At 34.2% G+C, this 14,360-nt stretch overlaps 1 protein-coding gene across 1 annotated transcript; it reads left to right on the plus strand.

The window, feature by feature from the left end:
• The first annotated feature begins 12,285 nt into the window (after positions 1-12,285).
• On the plus strand, positions 12,286-13,851 carry LOC149528440 (glucan endo-1,3-alpha-glucosidase agn1-like). The gene is made up of 2 exons (XM_089810691.1): positions 12,286-12,764; positions 12,849-13,851. The coding sequence occupies exons 1-2, from the start codon at positions 12,300-12,302 to the stop codon at positions 13,701-13,703; spliced, it is 1,320 nt and encodes a 439-aa protein (XP_089666817.1). The 5' UTR covers positions 12,286-12,299; the 3' UTR covers positions 13,704-13,851.
• The last annotated feature ends 509 nt before the right edge of the window (positions 13,852-14,360 follow it).

Below are 14,360 nucleotides of genomic sequence, written 5' to 3' on the forward strand. Positions count from 1 at the left end.
GCATAAGGATGACTAAATAGAGTAAAGAGGGAGAAAATGACTCAGTCTTGGTCCAATCTTCAAGAGGACCTGTAACCAGTAAGATATGGATGCAAGCACATGATACATGTTTGGCACATAAAACAAATTTTTTATTCGATAAGTTGTGTATAGTATGTGTTGAATGGTGGATACTATCAATATAAGTGGCCCCTTCTCCATCTTGTAGACTTCGAAGCTACCTTTGGGGCATATCTTTTCTAATTTCCAATGGTTAGATCCGATATAGTGTGGTAGATAAGTGTACATTTTATAATTTGACTAAGGGTGCTCATGTGATGAGTACTAAATCTAAATTCTCTAGATACGTGTGTTTAATCGATTAAGATATACTACACTTCCACACCATATAGTAATTGTCACATTAATATATATTGTAATGATTAATGAATGTGTGTACATTGGTAATGAGGATAATAAGTAATTCTGATCCCCTTCTCTTACATGATAGAATCACAACCTAGTCCATATGATACAACCGACAGACCCTAATAGAATATTAGTATTAGAGGCTTGTTAGGATATGAATTACCTCACTAATTTATGAGTGTTGTATCTTGAATTTCTCTTTTGACTCGTGATGCTAACTTGAACTAGATTGTCATCCAATCTATTTGAAAACCACCTGTGATTAAAATGTTACAACTGGATGACACTATCCACATGAGTCTTGAACTCCTATTCAATGATAACCTTGTTTTACAATATGTAATTTATTATGCGACTTCATAAGATACCCAAAAAAAAAAAAAAATTGTTGTGTTTTTACTAGTAAAATTTAGGGCATGACACATGATCCACAATAAATTGAACAATACTAGATACTAAATCAATATGTATGTCATTGTGCACATAAATGACAAAAATATATATCAAAATACATGTATCCATAGACAAAATTTTACACAAATATATATCAAAGATCATGTATCCATAGACAAAGTACTCAAATATATATCAAAATACATAGATCCATATACAAAATGTGGTTGATCATGCCATCAGAATGTGTATAATATCAATGTTTATGTATACAATGTAGCATATGCCATCTCAAAATGTCTCATGATGCATCCTACGACAACTATACTATCCTAGGGTGTTGGTAGATGATCAAAATGCAGCCTCTTCGCTGCACTAGGTGGATCAGATGCCTCCTACATAAACAAAAAAGGAAAAACCAAAGTTAGACTACTAAATTTATATGATTCTATGTATCTAACATTGAATTACTCAAATGCATAATGATCTTTTTTGTAATGAAGATTAATACTATCAAAATTTCATAATAAATACCTCTCTCATCGACCTCCTGCACTGGTCAGGAGTCCTCTTGTATGCCCTCGGCAGTGCTAGTACCTCTCTAATTGTGGGTTGTATATGTTCAAATACATTTGTCAGATGAATCTACAATTTAAACTATAACATTATAATTCATAGCATGCTAAATTTATAACATATTTAATCATGAATTCAAACTACAACTTACTATTGTAGGCTCCTCCTCAGGAGTGAGTGGCTGCGTCATCAAATCTACATAACTCTCCCGTCGGACCTCATGTGCACTAGGAGTCTCCTATGAGATACAAAATAGTAGTTGTTAATATCACAAAAATTAGTTTTGAATTTATTTATGAAGATAAGGATAATAAAAAATAAATGATACTTATACATACAATGGGGCTCTTAGTGCGAATGGAAATCCCTGATGGTCTACAACGCGAAATCTGTACAGGCTCATCACCAGTAGCGACACCCTATATACAATAAATAATGTAATTAAATGGGATTACCACAAACATTTTACAAGAATGCATCGATATTTAATCAAATAGAAAGCGCCTAATTACCTTTCCTTTGTCAATGCGTGTTGGCTCACCCTCCGCATTTTGTCCCTCTAGGACAGGTGCTACCTGCAAGATAAAAGAAAGATTAGCAACCATATATATGCTACAATATCAAATAGAAAAAAAAATGCGAATACAACATAATGTATCGTAGATGTCTCAAGGCCAAATGAAATGGCCGAGAGCGTGGCATCATCAATCTGTCTGAGCTCCTCCTCGATCATCAACTAAACGTGAATGAAGATCACATACATATAAAAGTCAATATGGCTTAAAAATTAAAATTACTCTATTATAAAAATTAACTTTAAATCACATATGTCATAACAAAAATATATATACAGGTACTGACACCAAAGGAGTCCATGCCTCTACATTCCCCTCCTCTCTCGCATCAGGGTCTGTAGCCTTTGTGTGTGTGTCTGGTGTATCCTCGTCTAATACAAAATGATACTTAGGAAGATCACCTATGGGACCCAAGGAAATATTCTTGCACGTAATGCAAGTGTGAGGCACACAAACATGTGATGAGCTAGCCGATGATGAACTGGCACCAGCATCATCAACACGAGGAGGCAGGATTGACCTAGCCTGATATATCATTAGGCTACTTAGCCTATGAATGGCTCTGATAGTCTAAGAGCTAGCCTCTATCATAATATTTGGATGCTGCACTTGAGGAGGAGGGAAGATATCGGTGGTGGGGACAAAAGTGTCAACTTTCTTCTGTTGGGAAGAGAGTCTATCCTGAGGAGCTCCTAGTCCTAAGCCCATGTTGGGCTTCATGCTCAAATAGTTCACTTTAAGTTTCAACATAAATTCAGCATATAATTTTCTAAGGAAATAAAATCATATGTCTAAATTGCCATGTCAAGGGATATCAAAAACTATCCACCAACGATCCCAAAAGTTTGCACATATGGTGTCATTTGTGCACCATTTAATCAATAGTTTGAATTTTTTTGGGTCAATTGGTAAACCCATTTTCAAGTTTGCAAAAAGCCTAGCCAAATTTTCTTTTCTTATGTTGAGGGCTACAACCTCATCATAATCCAAACCATCATCAAACATCTCATGCATTTGATCATGCCAATGAAGAGCGGCATTTTGTTGGTTTGTAAGAGTTTCAATGTTATCCACTATGGTGTTTAACGTGGATAACATAGGAGCCAATGTGGGTACATTATTATATGTTCTATGCAAACCTCTCAACTCGGTGAGATTTTCATTTTTCAAATCCTCAATTCGAAGAGGGTTTTGAGGGGGTAGAGGATCGTTTGGTGGACAGTTTTGTGGGGGTATTGGATTGTTTGGTGGGGGGTTACGAAGAATATTATTCCTTGCCTCAGTTTCATCATTTTGATCAGCCATTCCTATTAAATTGCAAAACATAATATATATTTTAAAAAACCTTAATTTTAACATTTTTTTAATAAAAAAAACCCTAGATTCAACTAAAACAAACAAACTCATGCTAAAATCTATTGAATTTAGATTAAAAATTAGTTTAAAAAACAAAACAAAAAACCCTAATATCTGATATCTAATCTTATATTTGATATCTAGTCGCGCACTAATACTAGCCCCCAAAATGTGAGAAATAAGGGCCCGCAGGTCTGTTCTTTTTTTTTAATGTAATGCTACAGGTATCGAATATCCGATATTGTATCGGATATCCGATCACCCGCATATCTTATATTTTATATATAACATATAACATATAGCTTTGAAATATTATATTATATTATATTTTATATATTTTTATATTATATTTTATATATATTATATTATTGTAATGTATTATATCATATTATATTATTATTATTATAGTTTATAATATATTATACTTTATTATTATTATATATATATATATATATATAATATTACATTACTATATATTATAATATTAAATATTATATTATATTATTATAATATAATATTATTATTATAGTATAATATAATATGATTACAATATAATAATAATATTATTATATTATAGTATAATTATTATTATTATTATATTATATTATAATGTATTATACTATTATAATATAATGTTTTTATATTATTATAATATAATAATAATAATAATGTCATATGATTATCGGATATTTGATAAGGCTCGGCCTTTCCTTCCAAGGTGGAAAAAAGTCAAAGCGAATTTTGAAGCACTTTTAGACGTGTTCAAACTCTATTTTTTTCACATCACCACTTTTTGGCACACCATGATCTTGCACATACCCTAAGCACACATTTTAATAGATTTTGTATTTATTCTACACTCTTTGGAAGTTTGGCAATAGTGCATATTTTCATGTTTAGGTGGCCTTTATTCAAATACAGAAAGCTCTTATGATGTATTTATCTTATGTTACAACTCTTTCTAAAATTTGTATTTTATTCCATGTAATTTCCATGTAACTTAAAAAATTCTTAATTTAACCATTTTCAGTGCTAGTTGCAATCTACATGATGGTTGTGATTTGTCATACTAACAAACCAAGATGTGACTTTTTTCTCAACATATTGCTAGGTCAGTATTGGAGTCCCCATTTCTTCTTATGGGGATAGACATTTCAATACAGTTGGTACAATTTATCAGGCTACAAGTATATTTACAGAAGTTCTTCATTTGGTATTAAATCAAGTCCTACTTTAGAAAAAATGCTTGACTCTAAATCCTCTCACCAGTTTATACTAAATAGCTCCTTCTAGGCATTATCTTTCTGCTGAGAACCCAATTGTTTGGAGTTTGAAACTTTGGTATTCCTTTGTTCTGCCATTTTAGTATTTTTTGAATATATAGTTTTCCTTTCCTTAATGATATACATATGTACTTACTGATAATGAATTCATTACTTGAGTAGTTTTTTAAATATATTTTATCTTCGTAGATGGGGAGTTATAATTTGTGCAAATTTGTAAATCCCTCCATGGGCCATGAAATGCTCAATAAATGTCTCTTTGATAGATTGTCCTCTAAAAAAACTCTATTCTATTTTGAAAAATGATTAGCGTCGATGATGAATGAAACTCAAATGGCATTGTCTTGGATGTCCATAGTCTTGTAATATCAAGAAAGAGTGGATGTCTTCACTTTTGGTTACAATTTTAGGTGCACCCGAACGTAAGATTTCTAGAATATTTCAATGATAGTTAATTAGTAACAAGCGATGGGTTATATGGGGTTTTAGGCTCCGAGTAGAGTTGGAAGTGATGATATGGTAGCTCAAAATTTTTTGGTTGCTATCTAGTAGCGTACTTGGTAGAGCCCTGATATGTATTGAGGGCTTGCTGCAACATATTTGGACACCCTATAGAAAATTTAGGAAAATCTAATATATCATATTTATCAGCAACATATCTAGATCTGCTATATGAGTAACTCCTCAGCGACATCTGATTTCTTGAAGGGTTGGAGTTCTGTAAATGCGAGCTATAAGGGAAAGATGGATTTTGAAAGAATCAAATGACAAATTTCAGATGTGTGTTAAGGATATATGATAGATTTGTTTTCAAATGAAAAAATAGAGATTATAAAATGTAAAATAATTATACACCAAATGCTATTAAACTTCATCTTTCCACGCTTAAATAATTCCATTTATTACTAACATTAGAACACATAGCTTTAGAATTTCAGTTTGAGCTCTTGGTCAATTATTTTTAGCACCAAAATTAGGCCAATGGAGAATTGTCTTACTTTAATTTAGATTATTATAATTGTGATTTGATTTGAAAAATCATCTATAGGACCCCATGTTGCAGCAGCTAGTGCCTATGATGATGCAATTGTGTTTGGCTAGAAGGTACAGACACTCCTTGAATGTTGGTGGTGTATAGAGAGAGCTTTGGATTGGGGTACTAGTGGTGGCCCAAATCTGATTGTTGATGATGGATGGGATGCCACCCATCTAATTCATAAGGGGTCAAGGTTAAGGAAGAGTTTGCTAAAACTAGCAAGATTTCTAATTCTACTTCAACTACGAATCCTGAGTTTCAGATTATTTAGGGATTGATGAAGGATAGTCTCAAGGAAGATCCCCTAAAATATCACAAAATAAAGGAAAGGTTGGTTGGTGCATTTGAGGAAACCACTACAGGGGTGCACAGATTGTATCAGATGCAGGCTAGTAGCTCTCTATTGTTCCCTTCCACCAATGGTAATGACTTTGTTATGAAGAGCTAGGTATATATATCTGAATCTATGATTTTTTCTGTTTAAATTTAGTTTTTCAAGTGTTTTTAGGTTTTGATTGATACAACAAGTTGGTGTTAGCTTTTATTGATGCAGGAAGTAGGTGTTAGCTTTGATCCGGTTCTAATTTCAAAGAGTTCATTTTGAACTAAATGATATGCAATGCTTTGTTTTATAAATTTTTGAGGTTAGTAGGCATCTAAATATAGATGATATATTACATGTGAAGAATGTATGGCTTTATATTTAAACTTGATAACATAGTGTGATTGGGTATTTTATTTTTCTTGCTAAATTTTAGATATTTATATTTCATGGGTGCCAACTAACTTGATAAGGTGACAAAAAATGCTTCTGGAAACCATGAAGTACGTCTAAAAGCAATATTATTCAATTGTTATTACATATTGTGATTAAGTTATGATTTACTTTACTTCAAATTTACTACTGATTTAAGGGTACTTATTCATAAGGCTTTCTGGTGTGTTTGGGAAGCCATTGCCACTTTCATTTTTTCTTTTTTGGTTTGTTGGTATCTAATAGTTGGATTCTAAAGGTCATTACTAGACTAGTTTTGTTTTATTGTTTGTTTGTACTTAGAAACCTATGTAGTCGTAGATTATATTTGTGTGGATGTGATATATGAAAGAATCTGGGGTTTCTTTTGGGAGGTTATTGAGATATTGATGAATCCCTCTTATGTGAGGATTTATCCCATCTTGTTGGTGCTGCTAAGATCTAGGGCTTCAAACTTCTTCAATCCTATTATATTGAAATAGTAACCTTTTATGTTAGAATACATATATTTGTCTCTTCATGATTTCATTTAGATTCCTCAACAAATGAATATCTTGCATCTCTACTGGCTTATGTGGGAACTTATGATATTTGATAAGGATTAAAAGATCTTTGTCAATCCCTACCATCTATGTTGTGGAATACTTGTTACACTGTATCTGTACAAGTTTTTTAATTTTACATCAATGGTCATTAACATGAATTAATCTCTCATCTCTAAGAAATGTTATGATGGTACTGTGGTAACCTCATTGGTTAGCCCTTACTTTGTAGTACTGTGGTAATTTCCCACAAATCTTGCTATTGATTACAGTGGAATATTGACACCCTTATAAAATTGTTGAGAAAGGGAACATGTCTGCACAATGCTATCTCCATCCTACAAAACCAATAAATAAAGGCCACTACTTAAATATAATATTGAAAACACTTATATCCTATAATTTTAAGGTATTTAGACAAGTGTTAAATAGTGAATCAATAAATGACTTTTGTATCATCAGCTTTCCACAGTCCATTTGGCATGGGATTTTTCCAGACATACAATACAAATACTTGAGGTAAAAAAAATACTTTGAAGTACTTGATTCCTCTACTAGTTTTACTCTGATTCTCTACATAATATCCACATAAATTATGTAGCACAATATTATCACATTAATGGAGGCTAATTATATTACGTGAGGTCATTAATTATCCTATAGGCAAAACTTGAATGTTGAAATTTACATCCCACAATCTTTACAAGAATTGAAACTTGGTATATACAATTAAACAAAAAAATTACTAATGAATATGGATTTTGGCTCTATATATTAGTTCCTAGGAATCTCTTAAGAGTTTGCATCCATTTCTTCACATTATACTTTGTCTTAGCCATTCTTACCTCAAAGGTAATAGTTTCTTTATTATGGATTTTTTCTCTTAAGAGGTTTTAGCAATGTTTGTGAATGAGTCAACTCCTACATTTCATTGGTTGGTTTTTAGCAGATGTGATGCCAACTGAACAAGCTTTTAAGAAAGTCAGGAAAAAGGGAGACTAAACCTTTTGACCTTCACAAAAAAATTCAATTCTCTTTTCTGTTTCTAATACTTTCATAGTCTGATTACTATAAGTACTTGGGTCTATGTTGATAGTGTTACACCCAGTTCTAGTGAAGTACCAAAATTTTGTTTCTAATACTTCCATAATCTGATTATTAATAGTACTTGGGTCTATGTTGATAGCGTTACACCCAGATTCTAGTGAAGTACTATAGCCTTCAATGGTTCTTGTGGTCTTGTGTACTTCAAAAATCTTCTCCTTGTTTGTGTTGAGCTAAACTGTGAGCTTAGAAAGATCTGATGTAACAACCTAAATATAGCATGTTGTTTTCTTCCACCATGCTTCATGGTATTTTTTGGCATGATGGCAATCATAATGCAGATTAGTCTATAAGATTTGAAATTGAGCATTGAAGTGTTACTCAAGTTGTTGAATGAGTTGACTCAAAGAAGAGATTTAGGAGGTAGAGAGGCTCATTCAGCTTGAATATAAGAGAAGCTTCCTCTTGTTCACTTCATACTTCTCATCTGTCATCAAGATGTTCTGTTTCTAAGTATAAAAGTCCAATTCTGCAGGCTTTAACCACTGTTGGTATTGGTTGGGGATTTCATAGGAATTGCCCCCTGTATGGCCAAATAGTGGCTTTGAAGGTGACCTTGAGTGGCATATTTCAGAAATCTTAAATTTGGGGAATAAACCCTCATGATAATTAGGGCTAAATGGAATCTAAACACTCGTTATCATTTTCTTTGGAAAGTTCAACAATTGCATTCTCAGTTTACTGATGAAAGTGTAGATGGCATCAACAATATTGCAAAGAACTAAAACTATCTTTGATTCATTCTAGGTGAGGCGAATCAAATTTGGAGGACTCAAATTTCTTTTTAGATGCCCCTACATATATGTGTCTTTCTTTGGAGATCAATGAATAACTCTTTTTTGGGAAAATTCCTCATGATTAGAAAAGGATGATTGACTAGAAAAGAAAGATTGTTCAGGAATAAAGTTAGTGGAAGAAAAGCTTAAAAAAAGAGATGGTGTACTTGGTTTGAAAGTAATTTGAGCTTGATAACAAAGTCAATTGCTTGAGAGATCTGAAATTGATTCCTGATGAACTTATGAAAATAAACCAACCATTAGGTATTTGCTTTGATGAACTTTATTATGTGTTTGCTTTGTAGTCCACATTAACTGAATCTATATTCAAGGAGCATGCAAAAGAAATTAGTATAGCTTGGAAAACAAGGTATTCTTTGAATGACATATATTCTTCCATTAAGTTCTTTCTTGCTCCAAAACATAATGCTCTAGAATTGTTTCATGAATTGCATAAACTTAAAATAAATTAGCTTTTCAAAAATAGTATAGCAATATTATTTGTTTTCTGCTATAGGAGATAATAACATCATTCATAGTAAACTTCTTTCATAAATTTGCAAAAGTCACAACAGCTTCTACTTGGCAAGGTCCCTTGTGTATACTACTCTTTCACTTCCACTTAACTTGGGCTCTTCTAGTGCACGATACATGTAACAAGTACAATGCTCTCCACAAGTACACATTTCTTTGGAGCTTATATATTTACATTTCATAAAATACTATAAATCCCATAGCAATTGGAGATCAAACTAATTTCTTCTTTATTTCTTTACAAGTCTTCAAAGGAAACTAAAGTTAGCACAAAATCATAACTTCAACAAGACAGTCAAAACACTCCCACCATACATTGCTTCTCATTGGTCCCAGGTGAAATTTCTAGCTCTTTTTGTTGCTGCAAATTGTCATTTTCTAGTATATTGACATATACTCTAATATAATGCATTATTAGCTTTCTCTAATCATTTTTGAAACTGGCAACAATTCAAATAACATGGAAGTCGTGAGTCGATTAAAGTGCTCAAATAGGAACAAGTATGTCACTTATTATTGTCAGTCATGTTCCCTCATTTTTTATCAAATCTGGATCTTATACTCAAGAATAAGCCCATCTTTTCCAAAGTTGTCTTTCACATCTCTTCTATTGCATGCCAAACGCAACAAAGTACAATTCTTGAACAGACACACATTTCGTTTGACTTATATATTTACATTCCAAGAAATGTCATAGCATTCGAAGTTCAAACAAATTTCTTCTTCTTTTTCTTACAAGCCTCCAAAGGAAACTCAAGTTAGGACAACATCTCCAATTAAAGAAAATAGTTAGACACTCTCACCATATATTACTTTCATGGATTCTACGTGAGATTTCCATTTCTTTTGTTGCTGCAAATAGTCATTATTTTTCTTATGTCTTATGAAGAATTATAGTTTACTTTATACTGATACACACTCTAAATACATGCATTATTGGCTTCCTCTCATTAGTTTTCCAGTTGGTTGCAGTTTGGACAACATGGAAGTTGTCAGTCAAATAAAGTACTCAAACAACAATAAGTGTGCCACTTATCACATGTATTTTCAATCTTGTCCCCTCTCATATTCTATTAGTTATGGATGTGGGAAATAAGAAAAAGCCCATCTTTTCTAGAGTTGTTTTTGACAACCCCTCTGCTCATGATTTTGAGGGCTGCTTCTCTAACTCTTCTTACACAGTGTAGCTCATCAAATTTTTTGAATATCTTGTATGTTTCTTAATTCCATGGTAAATGAATATGTTATATCCTTAAAATTTTATATTGTATTCCATGATATATTCTCAGTCTTCATTGTGTAAAAATTTCTCACACAACTAAATAATTTTATGGCATACTCTTTGGCTAATTCACATTTTCCGACTTTATCTTCATTCAAAGAATACTACACCAATCACTAGTAGCAAGAAATATGACATCATGCATCTCTTGATAATATATATAATTTTATAGTTCTTTTTGAGTGTGTTTAGTCTGTTTTTATAAAGGACTTAGGTTGAATTTAGATTTGTGATTTTTTTTCTTTGTTTATGTTGAGTTTTATCAATGTTTAAAATCATGTTTGTTAGATTGTAATTAAAACAAGTTTAAGTTCCATCTAATTTTTTCAAACATTTGTATGATGAGCTACCAACCTTGAGTTTGAGATTTGGACATGCCAAAACCTAGCAGTATATATCCATATAAGTCTAAGCTCAGCACCAATGTTCCTACTTATTGACTCAATATGTCTTGTCCCCTTCTTGTAGCTCATATTTGTAAAACCTTAGACTTTTAGTTTTTCTTATTTAAAAAGGTGCTAGCTCAATGGGAGAGCACTTGCATTAAAAACAGGGGGTGGTGGTTCGAATCCATCGTGCCTTAATATGAATTGATTAATAACATTGTAGTTTATATTTAATAATATTATTTTATACAATCATCTCTCTAGTCCTCTAAGAAAGACAAGAAGTGAGGTTGCAGATATATTAGTGAGATTAAAGACATTTTTATTTTTATAAAGACAAAATTATAATTGTTTAATACTATTGTTGCTTATTGTCTCATACAGACAATAATTCAAGACAATAGTTTAAGACACTTGCTTAAAGACAATACTTACAATATACAACTTTATTTTTGTCCCGAATTAAGACAATTCATTTTAAAATTGGCGCAAATATTGTCTTACAACCCCCCTTCATGTTGTAGTGTTGGTTAAAATAAATGTAGATGTTGTTAAACTAATATCAATATTCTAAAGGTTTACCATAGACAGACGAAACATCTAATTAACAAACTTGCTACATGAACATCTGATACTTCAATTTTCCATTAATGTGTGATGTTTAAGAGTGGCTCATAATTTATTTATAGTTACAGATTGACCAATGTATCTCTACTATGACTGTCATACATTTATATTTACAATAAATGAGGCTTTCGGATACGGCATAGACAACGACAAACAAGTATGGCACTGAATAAACGAGGTCCGTCATGACTCCCGCGAGTCATGGCTGCATTCGAAATGGCTCTTATGTCAACAAGGTACTCCACAAATCAACTTGTTCCCTGTCACACGCCAACGAAAAGTATGCGTAGTTCTGTATTAATATTCCAACATATTTTGAGAGAAAGAGGTGCCGGGCACGACTGTATATTGATGATAACGCAAGCATTTAATCTAGTCGGTTATGACGCCAAATTACAAGTGTAAAATGACAGACGATCACATACCCTATTCTCATTAGGGGAAATGGGAAAAAGTGAAAGAGCCAATTTCTAATATACTCGAATCTTATTTGTCCTTAGTTTGTGTGAAACGGGCATGCGTTATCTATTCAGTCAAACTCAATACTAAATCTTGTCCACGACTCTGAAACTGATCACTTGTTTGACCCGGAACATTGCCTCTACCACTATTTGTAATCCTATATAATCCAAAGTGCTTTGCAGCAGATTAGTAAGATTCAATCATCATGGAGATGAAGGCAATTCTTCTGTGTCTCCTGCTCTGCTGCGGCTTTATGTTCACAAGGGCCGCGGAGCCGCGGATGGTGTTCGCTCACTACCTTCTCTTCCAGCCGGACACCGTAGAAACCCTAAAGAAGGAGATCCAACTCGCGCAGAGCAAAGGAATCGACGGCTTCGCCCTCAACAGCAACGTGTGGAGGGAGGCGCGAGCGGACGACATGTACGAGGCCGCGAAACAAGTGGGCTCCTCTTTCAAACTCTTCTTCTCCGCCGACATCCACAAGGACTCCAACGGCAACCTCACTCCCGACCAGCTGGTCACCATGCTCAGCTCAAACTACACCTCCCATCCCAACCAGATGAAATACCAAGGCAAGACCCTCTTCACCTCCTGGCTCGGCAGCGACGATTCCTGGTGGGCGGAATACGGGTACGCCTCCGCTCTAGACGGCTGGAAAGACGTGTTTCAAGTAAGTCAAATTTGATTATTTTAACATTTTTAAGTTAGAAGTCAAACCTTCCTAGTATGTAATGTTTATGACCTCTCATTTCAGAAAGCCGGCGGCAAAGATAACTTCTTCTTCATTCCCTTCTTCCCCACGGGTGGAACATATGGAGAAGTTCAGACGATGCTAAACAAATTCAATGATGTTATCGACGGGCTCTACGCGTGGGACACGTCAGCGTGGCCCTACTCTGACTCTGACTCGCAGAACCCGTCCGACTCCGACGACTCCAACTATCTGAAGGGCACCAACGACGCGGGCAAGGTCTACATGGCGAGCCCCAGCCCCTGGTTCTTCAAGGAGTGTGACGTCAAGGGCAACTACCAGGGCCCAACTCTCTGGATTACAAGATGGGAGCAGCTCATCAAGCTCAGCCCCCCTCTGTTGGAGATCGTGACGTGGAACGACTGGGTCGAGAGCTCCTACGTGGCGCCCTCGCTCAGCTCCAGCACGGGCGCTGCCAGCGTGGCGGATTTCACTCACCGTGCCTTCTTAGAGCTTGGGAAGTACTACATCAGCTGGTACAAGTCTGGTACCGCTCCCACCATCACAGAGGATTCCATCTACTTGTTTTATTACACGCACAGCAAATCCGTTGTGGTGTCTGGGAGCTCTTGCCAGGTGTCCGATTTCAGTGCGCTGAGTGACAAAGTGTACGTGACGAGCATGCTGACTGCGCCTGCCAGCGTGCAATTGCAGTCTGGGAGTTCATCTCAGACGTTCGATGCTCCGGCGGGGGTGTCCACGTGGAGCATGGACTTCCAGGAAGGGCAGCAGACGGCGGTCCTGAGTCGTGCTGGGACGGAGATTAGTAAACTGGTCGGAAGTAAGAGTATCAGTAATTCTAACGTGCAAGAGTATAATTTTAACGTATATTCCACATGCACTACTTGTAGTAGTTAAGGCTGTGCTGTTGAAGAGGAGATGTGCTCCTCTATTAAATAAATAAGCTCTGTCACAAAGGGGCATTAGGAATATATAATCTGTAACCCTCTATTTATATTTGGCATTCACCCCCAAATTAATAAATTCAGTTATATAGTTTAATTAAGTTGGTAGGCTTTTTTTTATTGTGACATACAATGATCTGAAAATTGTCTTACATCTGAAAATTGTCAGATGTTGGCTGGAAATATACTAATTTAAAATACTACATATAAATATTCAGTGAACACCAAAACATGAGATACTTTTTCCTGGGTAGAAAAGAAATACAATTATTAAAAAATTAAAAGAAAAGAACATTAAATCATTGGTTATTTCCGCTTTACTAGTGAAAAATAATAAATCAACAAGTTGTCATAAAGCTTTCCACACCAAGATGGACAAATTTAAATTTTTAAGCATTAAAATCCCGTCTACATTATCTTCCGCACCAAAATTTGCAACATTGATATGAGACCAATTATTAAAAATAATACTGTGGCCTGATATTGCAATTTATTCTCCAACAGCGAAAATTGCCAAACCTTAGTAAATTAAAATTTATCACTCTCCATTTATATTTAAGCGAATTCATTTCCAATTCCTTTTAATCAAAGTATGAGGCTGTAGTTAAAA

Source organism: Cupressus sempervirens, chromosome 11 (assembly GCF_028749045.1).
Source record: "Cupressus sempervirens isolate cs-2001-9-10 chromosome 11, ASM2874904v1, whole genome shotgun sequence".
In the NCBI taxonomy this organism is placed as follows: domain Eukaryota; kingdom Viridiplantae; phylum Streptophyta; class Pinopsida; order Cupressales; family Cupressaceae; genus Cupressus; species Cupressus sempervirens.